This window comes from Terrapene carolina, unplaced genomic scaffold (assembly GCF_002925995.2).
Source record: "Terrapene carolina triunguis isolate 2854851 unplaced genomic scaffold, T_m_triunguis-2.0 Scaffold714, whole genome shotgun sequence".
NCBI classification, from domain to species: domain Eukaryota; kingdom Metazoa; phylum Chordata; order Testudines; family Emydidae; genus Terrapene; species Terrapene triunguis.
This window is the reverse complement of record NW_020665065.1, coordinates 6417060-6432004: the sequence shown is the minus strand read 5'-3', so window position 1 is coordinate 6432004 and position 14945 is coordinate 6417060. Positions and strand designations below refer to the sequence as shown.

General features: G+C 48.7%; 1 protein-coding gene across 3 annotated transcripts in view; it reads left to right on the top strand.

The window, feature by feature from the left end:
- MIB2 (mindbomb E3 ubiquitin protein ligase 2) overlaps positions 1–11496 on the top strand; it is a 109700-nt gene extending 98204 nt beyond the window's left edge. For all 3 annotated transcript variants that reach the window (XM_026660037.2, XM_026660035.2, XM_026660036.2), the window contains 4 exons: positions 3588–3766; positions 6882–7066; positions 7832–7897; positions 9997–11496. In XM_026660037.2, the coding sequence (XP_026515822.1) occupies positions 3588–3766; positions 6882–7066; positions 7832–7897; positions 9997–10238 (672 nt within the window). In that variant the 3' untranslated portion in view covers positions 10239–11496. The remainder of the gene's footprint in view (positions 1–3587; positions 3767–6881; positions 7067–7831; positions 7898–9996) is intronic.
- The last annotated feature ends 3449 nt before the right edge of the window (positions 11497–14945 follow it).

Here is a 14945-nt window from a genome sequence, read left to right as displayed (position 1 = left end):
CACACTCCATGTTGAAAATCCTGGCCCCGTTGAAGTCAATGGCAACACACTCCTTACTGTCAATGGAGCCAGAATCGCCCCCCGTCCCCTCCAATCATTGATTTCACTCCGTTTGGGGCAAAAGGTGTGAGAGGCAGTGGAATTTGAGCAGAGGAGTGTGGCTGTTTCGCATCTTTCCCTCATCTCCCCTTCCCCTCAGTGAGGAGGAGCTGGAGACTGAAGTAATTGCTTCCCAGCATTCCACCTCTTGCTATAGATCTTGTAGGTGCATGCTCTGAAGGCCTGGAGGCTTCCCTCTTACAGTTCCCGCTTGCAAAACCAACACACGCTAGGAGGGGGGAACGTTGCGGGGAACGTCGCGGGGCACCACCAACCAGACCTCAGGAACTGTTGTCCTGCAAGGCGACAAGTGCAGTGGAAAAGCTGCTTTCCAGCATGCCTGCTATCTCTCTGGCCATACTTGTCCCTGGTGTCACATGGCTGACTTCAGTTGTAATTGCTCCAGGGCTGAATTTAATGCGTGATCTGAACTCGGGAAAACTCGATCCTTAGGCCTCAAATAGAGAGGACGGGGCATGTCAGCCGTTGGAAGCTTAGCCCAGCTCTCCTGCAAAGGTTTTGGCATAAAATTAGCCCTTCAAACTGCTCCATCACCTGTTTACGTACATCTGCACTTGTGTGCCAATCTACAGCAGAAGCTGTGTGTGCAGTCTGGGTGAGATGAGAATTATTCCAATGCAAAGGTAATTTGACAAATTAAAAATCTGACATCAAGTTCAAATGTAATTTAAAATTATTAGAAAACCAACAAATTGGCATAATGCAGTTCTGCACACTGCGCCAGACTGCTTGTTTCTCCCCTCCCCCCATCCTACCCAGATCTGCTCTGAAAATTCCACCTCTTCCGTTCGTTTGCTTGCTGTATCCCCTGGCACCAGCTTTGATTGCAAGAACTGATGACTCCAGTGGGTGGTACAGAATGCACAAATATGTCCCCCCAGCAGGGCAGAGGCTGATTGCTGATGCGGTAATCAGAGCCCAGTGCCAGCTTCCCCGCTGTTCGCTAGACGCAGACAGTCTGTCAGTCATTCTTCACTCTTTATTCTACCAGTCTGGGAACATGAGCGAAGGGGGCAGGTTTCTAGTAACTCACTGAGCTCTTTTTACAGGGGCTGACTAGCTTTTGGGACTGCCACGCTGCAGGCCCTAGTAGCTAATACTGCCGGCGGAGATTTTTCAAAGCTGGTTTTGGGTGATCGGATTGTGTCCTCAGATTCCTCCGGGGGCTTTGACAGTCTCAGCCTAAATGTACAACTCCTTCCACTCGAATTTTATAGGGCCTGATGTAAAGCCCTGGAAAGGAAATGGGAGTTTTTCCATTGACTTTTCCGGGCTCTGGATTAGGCCTATAAACACTCCTTTTTAAAGCCGGCTATTACTTTTTCCCCCCGCCCCTCCGTTCTGCAGGGAACTGCCACTATACAGCCTTGTCAAATAACATCCTCTTCATTTGCAGAATAGGTACACTCCCAGAAGCCCAGGCCAGCCTCCCATATGCACCGCCCCACAGCTATTAACGTGCTCAGCATGGAGGGGGCACCATCGCCCAGGCATGGGGGGCAGTTTAGTCTCCGTGACCTGGTCAGTCCTGGCCTCTGTGCTGTGACTGGCAAGTAGGGTGCAAATAGCAGTGGTGGTTTCTGTGGTGTGGACGCCTTTCTGCTGAGGCCTGGGCTGAAACCCCTGCACTCATTTCAGGTGGGCCAGCGGATGGCGTTACCAGCTGCTAACTGGAGGCGGGAGCGTGCTGAGATTCAGATAGTCCATTCTGTTCTGCAGCATGCACATGACCTTATGGGCCAGCCAGTGGATATTCCCCTGGGATGCAATGTTGCATCCAATAATCTAAGAAGGCTGGGACCTTCCCTGTCCCCCTCCCCCTAAATAGCTGCCACTTGGGACTCCATCCACTAACTAGTCATCCCTGAAGCTGTAATGTAGTGTCCTTAATGTACCTTGTAATGGAAATGTGTTTGCGGTGCCTCTGTGCAATGTAGCTTCATCGCCTGTCTCGGATCCCAGGAGGCCCAGGAGTCTAATCTCAGGAGGCCTGCGACTGAGAGCTTGGCCATCAGAGCAGTGGGTGGGAGGGGGAAATCCTCCTTGCCTGCGCTGTGACTAGCTCTGCCAAGAGCTTTCAACCCAAAACACAAAGGGAGTTGGTGACAGAACAAGGGTCGGAGAGATGGGATACAGCACACACTTTCTCTGTTAGCAGGCTGCTCTGAGAAGTCTCCAGGCCAAGCCCCCAGGGAATCCCTAGAGCTGAATTACATTTCCAGATTTTAAGCCTCTCGGTGTAGCAGATCAGACTTGCATCATTGGACTTGTCTGCAGCAAACCTTCAAGCTCAACAAGCTGATAGATAGCCTGCCAGCCTAATCTGGTGCCACTCAGACATGCTCTGAATTTAGCACTCCGACTTCAGCGCAACGTAGAAAGGCAAAGCAAAGTTGGGTCGTGTTGGCAGAGTTGTGAAATAGAGTGGCTGTCGGGGGTGTGTGTGAAATTGGCACTTCCTGTTTCATTTCTTAAAAAAACAGCCAGCATCTTCACAACTCTAACAAACGGAGCCTTCTCTGCATCCGCTATTATCCCCATTTCACAGGTGGGGAAACTGAGGCCTAGTGGGGGAAGGGGTGTTCCCAAGATGAAAAGTGACCTGGTAGCAGAGTCAGGACTACAACCCCGGTGTCCTGAGTCTCAGTCCCATGCCTTAACCACAACACTGTCCTCCCTATACTTTACCCTCATCTTGACATGGATGGATTTGACCAGGCGGCTTCCTTCCCTTACCCTCATGACTCATTCGAGTAGTGCAGAGCTTAGGTGCCTTGCTGTGTGTCCGTTTTTATAAGCGATTGCCAAACTAATGAGCCATCTGTTGTGGTTTTCTCCCTGTAACGTGCATACTCTCCGCCGCCTCCTCCTCCTTTACTGTGATGGAAATTGCAAATACCAACAGTTAGACCCTGCTCTTCAGCCTGGCACTGAATGAGTCACTAGTTTTATGTCTGAAAAATTGTACATGTAAGTTGTTGGCAGGGTAAGTATGAGAGAATGGAAGGCCTTGTGGTTAACACACTGGACTGGGACTAAGGAGATCAGGGTTCAGTTCCCAGACTCCTCGTGTGACCTTGGTTGAGTCACTTAATCTCTCTGTGCCTCAGGACCCCACCTGTAACGTGAGGATGATAATCCTTCCCTTCTTGCACCTTCTGTCTGTCTCATCTATTTAGATCACTCTCTCTGGATCAGGGACTCTCTCTTACTACGAGAATGTGCAGCACCTGGCACAATGGGGCCCGATCTTGGCTGATGCCTCTAGGCACTACTGTAGTAAAAATAAGTATGCAACTTAGATGTCTAAGTATCTGATTGTGTTCACAAATAAGGGGTGCAAAATTACACCTGCAGCTCTTTGCACCTGCAAATTGCAAGCACGAGAAGTGAGGTTGGTTTTCTGGGGTCTGACCCGTAGCCAGGTTTCTGAGTGCCTTAACAGAGACTTTCTCCCCCTCTCTTAGCTCCAGGCTTCAGGCTTCCTTGGAAATGTAGAGCTGAATGTTGGTGCTGCGATTGCGTGTTTCCTAGCACAGGAAGGAGCAGATATTAATTATGCCAACCACAGGGGAAAGTCTCCCCTGGATCTCATTGCAGATGGAAGGATAGTCCAGATCATCAAGAACTTCTCCCAGAAATTCAGGTAGGCTACACAGTGGGACCACTTCCGAACCCCAAACCTGTAGGTGCTCGCCATGCCAGACCCTCTTAGTCTGCTCTGCAGGGTGTGGGGCACCTTCAGCTGCCATTGACTTCAGTGGGAACTGATCTTATGTGACTGCCTTGCAGAATCGGTGTCTTCTGGAAGAGCTGGCTGGTGGTCTCCCTCAGGACCTGTCAGCCTTTGATATCTCCCGGATGCCAGTCTGGGGCCTGGCCTATGCTTAAAAGTTTTGCTGGTATAGCTATGTCACTTCCCTAACCCATGTAGCTATGCTGCCAAAAGCCCTAGTGTAGACACATTTATGCTGGCAAAAAAAAACTTTTGTTGGTGGAGTTTGTTTCATTTGGGGAACTGGTATAAGCTTAGACCAGCAAAAGAACTCTGGTACCATGTATATGAGGTCTGAGACTCTCCTGTTTGGACACTGCTGGCAATGTGTTTCTGGCTTCTTGTTGGGTTCCAGGATGTCCTCTGCAGCTCGCAGAGGAGGAGGATGTAGCAGACTAGTGATACTTGGATAAACTCAGCAGCCTGACTTTGAATAAAGAGACAACTGCATTTTAGCCGCCCAGCCTCTTACTGCAGGATGGGGTGTCATTTGGCCCTGTAACAGGGCCTGTGCACCGCTTACATGGGCTCTCTGCACAGAGGTGAATTTCACCCTGTTGGTCTCTGAACATTGAATCATTGGAGCTGACCTCTATCTTGCAGTGCAGTTCTGGGTTTTGTTTCACTCTTAATCTACTCATTGCAGGATCCAAGCGAAATACAGAAGGCAATGAACCCTAAATGCCATGTAAAGGGTGGGTTCTGGAAGCCCCTGTAGCTGGACAATGTCCATCTTTAAATTGATAAATGAAACAGATGAGCAAATCTGTCTGATACCCCCATAGGGAGAACAGCATCAAAAATGGCTTGGCCTTTGGTTCCAGTTCTGCAAAACCTCATCGTTTGGGTTTTGGCGCATTAGACGTGAAACTACTGGTGGTTGTCATCAGAATTCTTTCTTATTTGTAGGGCCCTACCAAATTCACGGTCCATTTTGGTCAGTTTCACGGTCATAGGATTTTAAAAATCGTAAATTTCATGATTTCAGCTATTTAAATCTGAAACTTGGCGGTGTTGTGTTGTCCTGACCCAAAAAGGAGTTGTGGGAGAGTCGCACGGTTATTGTAGGGGGTTGCAATACTGCTACCCTTACTTCTGCGCTGCTGCTGGCAGCGGCACTGCCTTCAGAGCTGAGTAGCTGAAGAGCAGCAGATGCTGGCCGGGAGCCCAGCTCTGAAGGCAGAGCTGCCACCAGCAGCAGCGCAGAAGTAAGGATGGCATGGTATGGTATTGCCAACCTTACTTCTGCACTGCTGCTGGCGGGGTGCTGCCTTCAGACCTGGGCACCCGGCCAACAGCCACCGCTCTCTCGCCGCCCAGCTCTAAAGTCAGTGCAGAAGTAAGGGTGATAATACTGCGACCTCCCCCTAAAATAACTTTGTGACTCCCCTGCAACTCCCTTTTGGGTCAGGACCCCCAATTTGAGAAACACTGGTCTCCCCTGTGAAATCTGTATAGTATAGGGTAAAAGCACACAAAAGACCAGATTTCATGGGGGGAGACCCGATTTCAGGGTCCATGACACGTTTTTCATGGCCGTGAATTTAGTAGGGCCCTACTTATTTGCATCCCGAACCTCTGGAGAGGAGCAAGGGTTGAGTAAATGTTTGGGATTTGGGATCATCTTAGTATAATCTGTGAAGTTCCTTGGTTTTTTGATTTTAGCATGTATCCACTTTCTTCCCTTTGCTGATTAGCTTGGCTCAGTGGAGAACAGGGGAGGCATGTTTGTGTGTAATAAAACCCAGTAAACAGTTAGGGAACATTTCACCCCATGAAAATGTTTTGAATTTGGTGCATTCAAAATTGGGGAGGAGGGGAATCCTCTTCAGAGGGGATGACTTAGGAGTAGCCCAAGACAGGTAGATTCCATCAACAATGTGATTGTTCCTCCCCTGGCCCCTTCCATTCGCACACCACTGATACCTACAGGGTAACTAGGAAAGAGCACCCATGCCATTAGTGTCTCCTAGAATGGTAGCTGGCTATTGGAAAAGCACAGAAAGAATCAGATGCCCAAGGGTTAACAGAATCATTCTGCGTCCTCTGCATGGGGACTTGAATAGGATTTAGCTTGGCAGTGACTTGTCATGTGACAGATGCCATCTTAGACCTGTCAAGTTTAAATAATGCCATGCCAAAAAGATAGATGGTGTTTACCAGTTCAGTAAATCCTCTGATTTACATTGTCTTTTGTACTCAGGCAGCTGCTCCAGAATGATGGAGGGGCAGATTTAATTAAGGGCAGGCTTCATCTATACCAAAACCAGCCTGTCTGTTTTTTTTTTCTCTGCTGACACAGAGCGGAGGTGGGCTGTATTGGTGATACTTGCCTCAAGATCTTCCCCAAAACTCAAGGGTGTCTTGATCTAGGCTCCACAAAGTTGCGATGAGACACCGGACAAGAATCCAAAGCTATAGGGGAGTCTGGGCAGTTTGACTGTGGAGTTGAATCCAAACTTCCCCAAAGTTACAGGGAATGTTGTGGATTCAGGAGTCATGCCATTGAGGTCAGGATCTGGTTCAGAATCCAGACTCTCTGGGGTTCAGATGTAGGCACTGAGGTCAGGCCTGTCCCGTGTGCTTACGAGAGCCGTGTAATCAAAGGGCTGCCTTTTCTAAATATCCCAGCTCGCTGACTTTGCACTGCTGATGGCTGTACTGGCAGGAGCCCACTGTTCTCATCCGTAAGAAGTGTTACGCCCTGCACAGATACCTTCCACTTGCTCTCTCTCCCCTCACCCTCATGCATTTGGGCTAGATCCTCAGCTGGCGTAAACAAAGGGAGCGCTGTCAAAGTCAATGGAGCTTCATAGACTTGTTTGTCTGTGCTGGCTGTGGATTTGGCCCGTTGTCCGGCTCTGAAGCATTTGCCCATACCCGTCCCTGCCATGATAAGGCCATTGGGGAGAGCTGCTGAGCGGCCTTCTGTGTGCAGGATGTTGCTCCAGCCAGCGAGGACACTAATTCTATGTGGTGGTTGCAGGGATGAGCAGATTTCTTCAGACAGCTCTGTGGTGACCTGCAGCCTGCGCAGAGTGCACACCACCCCCAACACAATGACCAACCTCAGCGTGGCCAGCATGGCAGCCCCTTCTGAGTGCCTGGTCTGTTCTGAGCTGGCTTTGCTCATTCACTTCATCCCATGTCAGCACAGCATCGTGTGTGAAGGTAGGTTGCTCCCGTTGGTTCCTTGCTGCTGCTCACTCCACCTCCCCATTCCGCTTGTCTGGGGAGCATCTTGGGATGGGACTGTTGGGTTCTCACCAGAGCAACCCCAGGGCTATTTCTGCAATGGCCTTTTAGATGTGACACCCTAGGGCCGTGTCATGGAAGCTCCCGCTGTCCTGCTGGATTGGGACCCGAGGCAGCTGCACTGGATGGTTTAGAAGGAAGTGGCAGACGGTCCAGTTCCAGCCAGCAATGTTTTCTCCAACAAAACCACTTCCAAGGGATTCCCCTACCCCCACCCCCTCTGGCTTTTGTCTTCTGTTTCCCTTTGAATTATATTAACAACAGATCAGCAAGTGTGTTATCTCAGCTGGGTCCCTCCGTCTGGCTGCAGAGTTTGGTTAGGAACAAGTGTGAGAGCCCCATCCTTTCCTGTCAGAATACAGGACCATTTTGCAGCTGTTATGTGGGGATTTGAGTCCGGGGGGGCGGGGTTTATAGTGGCCATTGTGGTAATGCAGCTGCTAAAGAGTTGGGCTGTTGCATTGAAGCTCTAGGGAAGGGGCAGCTGAAGCGACAGGACCATGTAGTTCAGGGAGAAGCCAGCATTCTTAGCTCCATGCAGACAAAGGCCGTCTCTTACAGTCCAGGTGATTCTTGGATGGTTTAAAAATGTGATGCCCTCGTGTGTCCTCTTTGCTTTTGGGCTCATTCAAGCACCACTGGGTTTAGCTGAAATCTCTCTTCTTCTCCCGCCCCCGGTAGAATGCTCCAGGAGGATGAAGAAGTGCATCAAATGTCAAGTGACAATAACCAAAAAACTCAAACAAGGTAGGTTTGCTCATGTTGTCCACGGCTTTGAATAGAAAAGGCCCCTCTGAATGTTTGTTTAGGCTACAGCTGACAGATGGCTGCTTGATCTCGGTGAAATTAGCTTAAGGAGGGCATTCTCAGCCTGTCTTGCAGTGCTCTCACAGCGATCACCCCACAGCTAGTCTCAGCGGAGACGCCACTGGTGAATTGTCTTTCCTCTTTAGAGGCAGCTGTTACAGGCCCGGCAGTGTGTGTGCCCTCGCTGGCAGGGCAGTGTGTGTTTGCCTTGCCACTGCCTGTGCTGTGAATCGATAGCAGACGTCTGTCTCCAGGTCCGTCCGTCCAGCCCCTTGCACCAGCAGTGACTTCACAGTGAAAATTTGTGATCAAGGAAAGCTTGTAACATGCAAGAGCCTAGCTTTGCCCTTGTGCTTTAAAGGCATTTTAACCTAAGTCACCTTATGGGAGCCAAGTAAGTGGGGTTGGGGTTAGTCCCAGGGCAGTTAGGTTTGATTGTTTTGATGGAATTCCTCTCCTACCTTAGCCTGGATCTCTGCAGTTTTATACAGGGAGTGCCTTCCATTCCCATAGTTCAATCTCCCGCACAGGGAATACTGTAATGAAGGCCGCATGCTGGTGCCATGCCAGGGGCAGCAGGCTCCTGCTAGCCATGGAGTTCACCCGTGTCGCCTGCTGCAGCGCTGGCACACAGGACACGTGGGAGTGGGTGTATCTGCACCCCTCTGGCAGAGGTCACTGAGGACAAACACGCTGCTGCTGACTTGGGTGGCACTAGGCTGTGATCTTGCAAAGGGGCCTAATGCCAACTGGCTGCCTTGACGGAAGTATAGAGGAGCCAAGAATTTGTCACATGATCTTAGACGTACACTGCTGGCCAGGGCAGAAATCCTCCCTAGGAGCATCCGTAGGCAGGAGTGCCCTGTTATTGCAGCATTCTTCAGCCATCTAGAATGCAGGAAAATATAATGGCTCCGCCCCCCGAGTTGGAATCTCTGCGAAGATTCCAGTCCATTGCAGCAAAGAGATTGATGGAAGCAGTCAGGCCTTTGAGCATATCAGCAGGAAGTCAGCCGGCTTGGGCCACACCATCCTCACCATTTATCCCTAACTTCATCCCAAAATTCCTTACAAACTTAAAAGGAATGGTGTCCCTAGCCTCTGTTTGTCAGAGGGTAGAGATGGATGGCAGGAGAGAGATCACTTGATCATTACCTGTTAGGTTCACTCCCTCTGGGACACCTGGCATTGGCCACTGTCAGTAGACAGGATACTGGACTGGATGGACCTTTGGTCTGACCCAGTATGGCCGTTCTTATGTAAACTTAATTGATGTGGTCACTTCACCTACCACTGGAATGCAGCCACCTCTGGGGTGAATCAGGGCATCTGTTTAAAAGCACACAGCAACATGACCTAGTTGTTTAGGAACAGAATGTGAATAGTATTGTCTAGCTGAAACCAGGTGGAATTTATTTATCCTAGCTGGAATGTGCCCAGTATATGGAGCTCTTTCATCTCATCTGAATTAGAACCAAGTGTCTCTACAAGTTCTCCTTACTTGCAAAGTTCAACAGAGGAGGATTAAATTACCCTCTTGAATTCTATGGCTTGTGTTGTGCAGGAGATCATAATGCTCTCTACCAACTTTCACAGCTCTGAATCTATAGCCTGAAAAGCTAGAGCAGAGAGCTGAAGCAGTACTGCAGACAGGAATTTAAACTCAGTGAGGCACGGGCATGCAGCGCGATAACACATCGCAGACCAGTTACTGAGGAGCAGTGCGCAGTTCTTTGCTAGCACTGCACTTTTCTCTACTTCCAGGCAGTGGCGGCAGCTTCTGGAATGATGAGGGAGGATGCACATCTCAGAGAATACGAGTTATACGCCCCTTGAGGCCGCTGCCCCTTAACAGCTCAGCAACAAACCAAAGGAGAGAGCAGCACTGGCCACCCTTTCACAAAATACTTATCTCTTACTGCTCCAACTGTCTAGACAGAGCTAATTAGTGCTCCCAGGGAGAGGGAGTGCATTGGAAGGTGCGTGCAGAGGAAATAGGCAGAGTCCCCAGCCGCTAACTTGCTTCCTGTTCCCCACAGACAGCACAGAGGTGGAATGCAGCCCCAGCACCGAGCCCACGGACCAGAGGAAGCTGATGGAGGAGCTGCAGAGCCGCTACCGCCAGATGGAGGAGCGCATCACCTGCCCTATCTGCATCGACAACCAAATCAAACTGGTCTTCCAGTGCGGACATGGCTCCTGCCTTGAGTGCAGCGAGGCCCTGACTGTCTGCCCCATCTGCAGGCAGGCTATCCGGGACAGGATTCAGATCTTCGTCTGAGGATGGGCGCTCTCCCCTCCCCTTCGCTCCCCCTCCTCCCTTCCTCCCTCCCTTTGTGTGCTCATTTAGTTGAGACTCATGACCCATCCCCTGTGTTTGTCTGACTCTGAAACCATCCTGAAAGGGGAAAAGTGAATCACAAGAGTCACTCGGGGGGGAAAACGCTCTCCCCATAATGACAGCGAGCCGCCAAGCTTGTGGGGAAACGGCCCTCCCGCCCTGTGCTCCTTTCCCAGCCTGGATGGCGCCAGGCGGAATGCTGACAGGACGTCCCCGTTCTTTGTGCTGACGGCGGGAGGGGCTACGAAACCAGCGCCGGGACAGAGTGCTTTCATGTGCAGACATTTCAAAAGACATCCCGCTCCTGTCTCGTTCCCTGCAGCATCTGATTCGCAGCCTTACACAGCTCTGGCAGGACAGGCTGCGGCACAGTCCTTCTCGTTCCCCGGCAGGCTGTGGCAAAGCAATACTCTCGCACTTTACACAAGGAGGTATCCAGTGGGATCGGGCACTGCCCTTGGCTCTCCCGCAGGCTTGTCAGTTGTGGGGGACTCTGGTTAGACAATGTGCTCTCAGAACCAAGCCTTTTGGGCGTGACGAGGTACTTGGATTTGGGCAGCGGGGAGGAGTCTGGAACTGACGTGTTCCCAGAGAGAGACAGAGCGTGTGCCTTAGAGATAAAGTAGTGAACATTTACTGAAGAAAATACTGTTGCAGCACGTATTTTTGACCTCTAAGTGACACTCTTCTGCCAGCAATCTACCTTTTTTTTGCAGCCATAATTCCAGAGACTCTTGAGCTTTTTACCCATAATGCCAAAGGCAGGTGTCAAATATTCCAACCGAAATGTAAAAAAATAAAATAAAATACGACTAATAAGGCGGAGGAGAGGAAATTCGTTTTTCTCTTTGGCAGAAAAATTGATTAAAATAGGACATTTATATTCCATTGAACGTGAATAGGAATAGTGTAAATCCTGGGTTCAACTTGATTCCAACTGGCTCATGTTTCCCAACCAGTTGATTTGGGAAAAAGCACCATGCAGTGAATTCACCCGTACCTGTGACGGTTCTAGTGATGGCACCCTGAGGAGCTCCCCTGGGTGGGTTGTATGTAGCTTTGTTCTACGCAGTTATGCTGCAGACCAGTATAATCTTTTCTTGCACCTAGAAAGCCGTGTATAAAATCAACCGAAACACAGGATTTCTTTCTTAAATTTGTTCATTAGCAAAGAGGTGGCAAAGGATTCAAATTAGTTTTGAATCCTTGTGTGTGTGTGTGTGTGTGTGTAGTGGTTACAGGAATATGTATTGTCTAGTAGTAACTCCGTAGTGTCCCAGGAAATTCACAGTCCCCACTTGCTACGGATAATATCTCAGAATGCTTTCTCAGTTGAGTTTATTACAATGTCTGTGATTTTTTTCCAGGCAAAGGTACAATCTTGGGTCACATTTAACCCCCAAATGTAGATTATTTGTTAAAATAAGTTTTGACAAAACTAAGACTCGGTTTCAAGAATTATATTTTATTCCCATGAAAACAGATTTTCTAATAAACAAACACTCCCCCTTCCTGTTTGCTGTATCGTTCTAAGTGAAAATGACGATGAATGGCCATCTTCTACTACCCTTTCTCATAGGAAGTGGTACCAGAGACCACCAGTGCCTGCCGATAATGTGAGGGCAGCTGGCTTCAGCAGTGTAACTGAGCATGGAATTGCTCAGTCCATGTGAGCATGCTCAGAACAAGTCAAGCAGGAAATATGGGCAGGGCACATGGCCCACCCCCACGCGTTGCCTCTGAGTGGTACTTGATGCCTCAAATAATCCCATTCAGTGCAATGGGGCTGCTTTTGAAGTAAGTTGCCACTTACCGTAAGAGTGGCAGAATATGGCCAAATGGGACTCCTCTGTAAAGAGAAGTGACATTGACGAGCCTTATTTTTATTGTCCAGGCTTGGACAAATGCCGAAAGCAAACAATTCACATGTAACAGCATAAAGTACCATTTACAGTTGGATTTTCAGAAGGGCGTCCTGTTGGCCTGACTCTGCTCCCACTGAATGCAGTGGAAGTTCTGCTATGGAGTTCAGTGGGAATGGTTAGCCCAGTGCTAAGATCATCTGAAAATGCCACGATGGACTTTCCAAAATGCTTTAATAATCTAAGGTGTGATTAAGATGGGCCAGAAAACTTTTCTTTAAAAAAAAATAATAATAATAATCTGGTTTCTTTGAACTGGACGCTGTCCCTATCAGGGCCTGATCCAAAGCCAATTAACGCCAAGAGGAATCTTTCCATTAATTTTAATGGACTTTGAATCAGGCCCTAAATCAAAATGCTGGTCCCAAATCGGTCTGAAGAGCTAGTGGAAATATAACATCAAGAGTGCTGGGCATCTCCTTTGTAATTAAAATAAGCTTTACAGTCCCCCAAGTACAATACTGTCGGTGTCTTTCCAATCTGTGACCGCTGCACTTACTGCTTTCTGCTGTAAATTAATGATTTTACAGGCTGTACTTAAATCCAATATCGTACTAAGCATTAAAAGGACATTTTCAGAAGTATGCCTCTGCTGCAGCAACAAATGCATTTGATAAAAGGAAAAACAAACCAATGCACTGTTCTGTATCTCAGACGTATGTTTGTGCTGTTTTGGGGACTGCATATCCTGCAACTTCTGTCACGCTCATCTCGAAGACTTTGACACTGGACTTTGTCAGTGTACACAGAGAAGGATACAGCGGATCTCTGACTTCTTGGTTTTTTAAAAAATAGTTTTTTGTGCGCTAGATGAAGGTATCTTGGATCACTTCTAGGCCTGTGAAAATGGGGAACTGTTTGTAGTGAGAAAACACAGTCTTCAACCTTCAAGGTGCACAGCTGCTGCAGAAAATGTCTTTCCGCTTTGCAGCAAGTAAAAAATTTCTTTTTCTGTTTTCCTCTTTTTTTTAATTTTTTATTTTTCTTCAACCTTAATTGTTTCTTAATGAAAATTTCCTTCCAAGCTCTTGAGATCTTGTGCATAGATCTGAAACCCTTTGTGTTGCCAGACTGGAGGTGGAATTTGGTATGTTCCCCGCTTTAGAACTATGGATATCTTTTTATAGGTGGATTCCAGGGAGCAATAAAATTAATTTCCTGCCATTGGGTTCAGTCTTCAATAAGAAATTTGAGCAGAGATCTTTACCACTTTCCAGTCTATTATATTTGGTAGGCTTATACTGTAAGTTTGAACCAGACTGCAGTCAGTACAATTTTCACTCCTTCCCCTCTTTTGGTGGTGCTTTAAGATAAGATCTTCTAAGTGGCTTTTAGAGTGGTTTGAGGAAATCAGTTTATCCAGCCTTTCCTGCCATTTAGGAAAAATAATCAAGTTATTCACAGTTTGCCAGAAATCAAGATTGTTTTTCCATTAGGAAGGACTAAGACTGATTATCAAAGGCCAGAAAAGGCAGATTCCCTACGTTTGATGGCACAGGAAGGATTCAGATAGACAAGAGGGTTTGGGCCTAGTAACCTAAGCACAGGACTGGAACCGAGGAATCCTTGAGTCTTCTATTCCTAACTCTGATGCTGATTCCTTCCAGGACCTTGGGCAAGTCCCTTAATCTCTCTGCCTCCATTTCTCCATCTCTGAAATGCATGATGGGGTTGTGAGAATTGATTAAGGTTTATAAAGCACTCCAGAAGCTTTGAAGCGCTACATAAAAGGTGAGTGTTCTCGATTCCTGACTCTAACTCATAGAACCTCTGTCCTCCCTCTGTAGCACGAACATCATTGCATTGGCCCATTAATACCAGACCCCCGCAGGTTCACCTGCACATGGTTGGTAGATGATACTTTTCATATTCAGCTGCGCTGGCAAGCAGGGGGTTAATTCCCCAGTGCAAACTTCGCTTCACAGATACTGTTCCAGGCGGCTTGTGAAATGCAGGTTTGCTTTCTGGAATTGCTGTCCTGTTTTTTTATCAGCTCTAAGTCTGAGCTGTCCATCCCCAGAATCAATTTCCTGAGCACAGGACCCATTTTAAAGGCCATCATGCACGTCTGCAGAGCTCCTTGCCATAGCTTGGAGGTTGCAGTGGTGAGATGGTTGATGAGCACGTGCAGAAGTGTATGGAAGAGCCAGGACTATAGTGCACTGAGGCAGATACTGCCCAGCATAAAAGAGCATCAAATGGTCCCTGCTAAAGTGGGGATGGCTCCTTCGACCTCTGCACCGTGGCATCGGCCAGCGACATCCATGGTGGACTCTGTCTGTGGAACAGTGCAGCTGTTGAATCCCTGCCCTGCAGCAATGCAAGTTGTCATCCTGATGAGAAGCAGGGACAGGGGACGTTCTGCACGTGAGGCTCCTTCACAGCAGGGAGAGGAAGTGACCATTGGAGCTGGAGGATTGAGGTGTTTCTGGGAGAAGAAAGACCGAGATGGACTAGGTAAGGGCTATGGTCTCTCTGCCCCCTTGCCAGGGCTGCCCTGAGGGTTTCTGAGGCCCCAGATTCCAGGAGGGGAGGGGGAATCCAGCACTGATTTGCCTCCGCTGGTGACCCTGCTGAGTCAGGGAGACTGGGCCATGGGTTGACTTATTCTGTCTTGTTGCTGGGTAGGCCAGGCTGGCTGGCTGGCCGGCCTGCATGATGCAGAGCCAGTGTTGGTTTGATGAGCCCCAGTACCTGCTGGGCTGGAGCAAGGGCTGCCATGTGC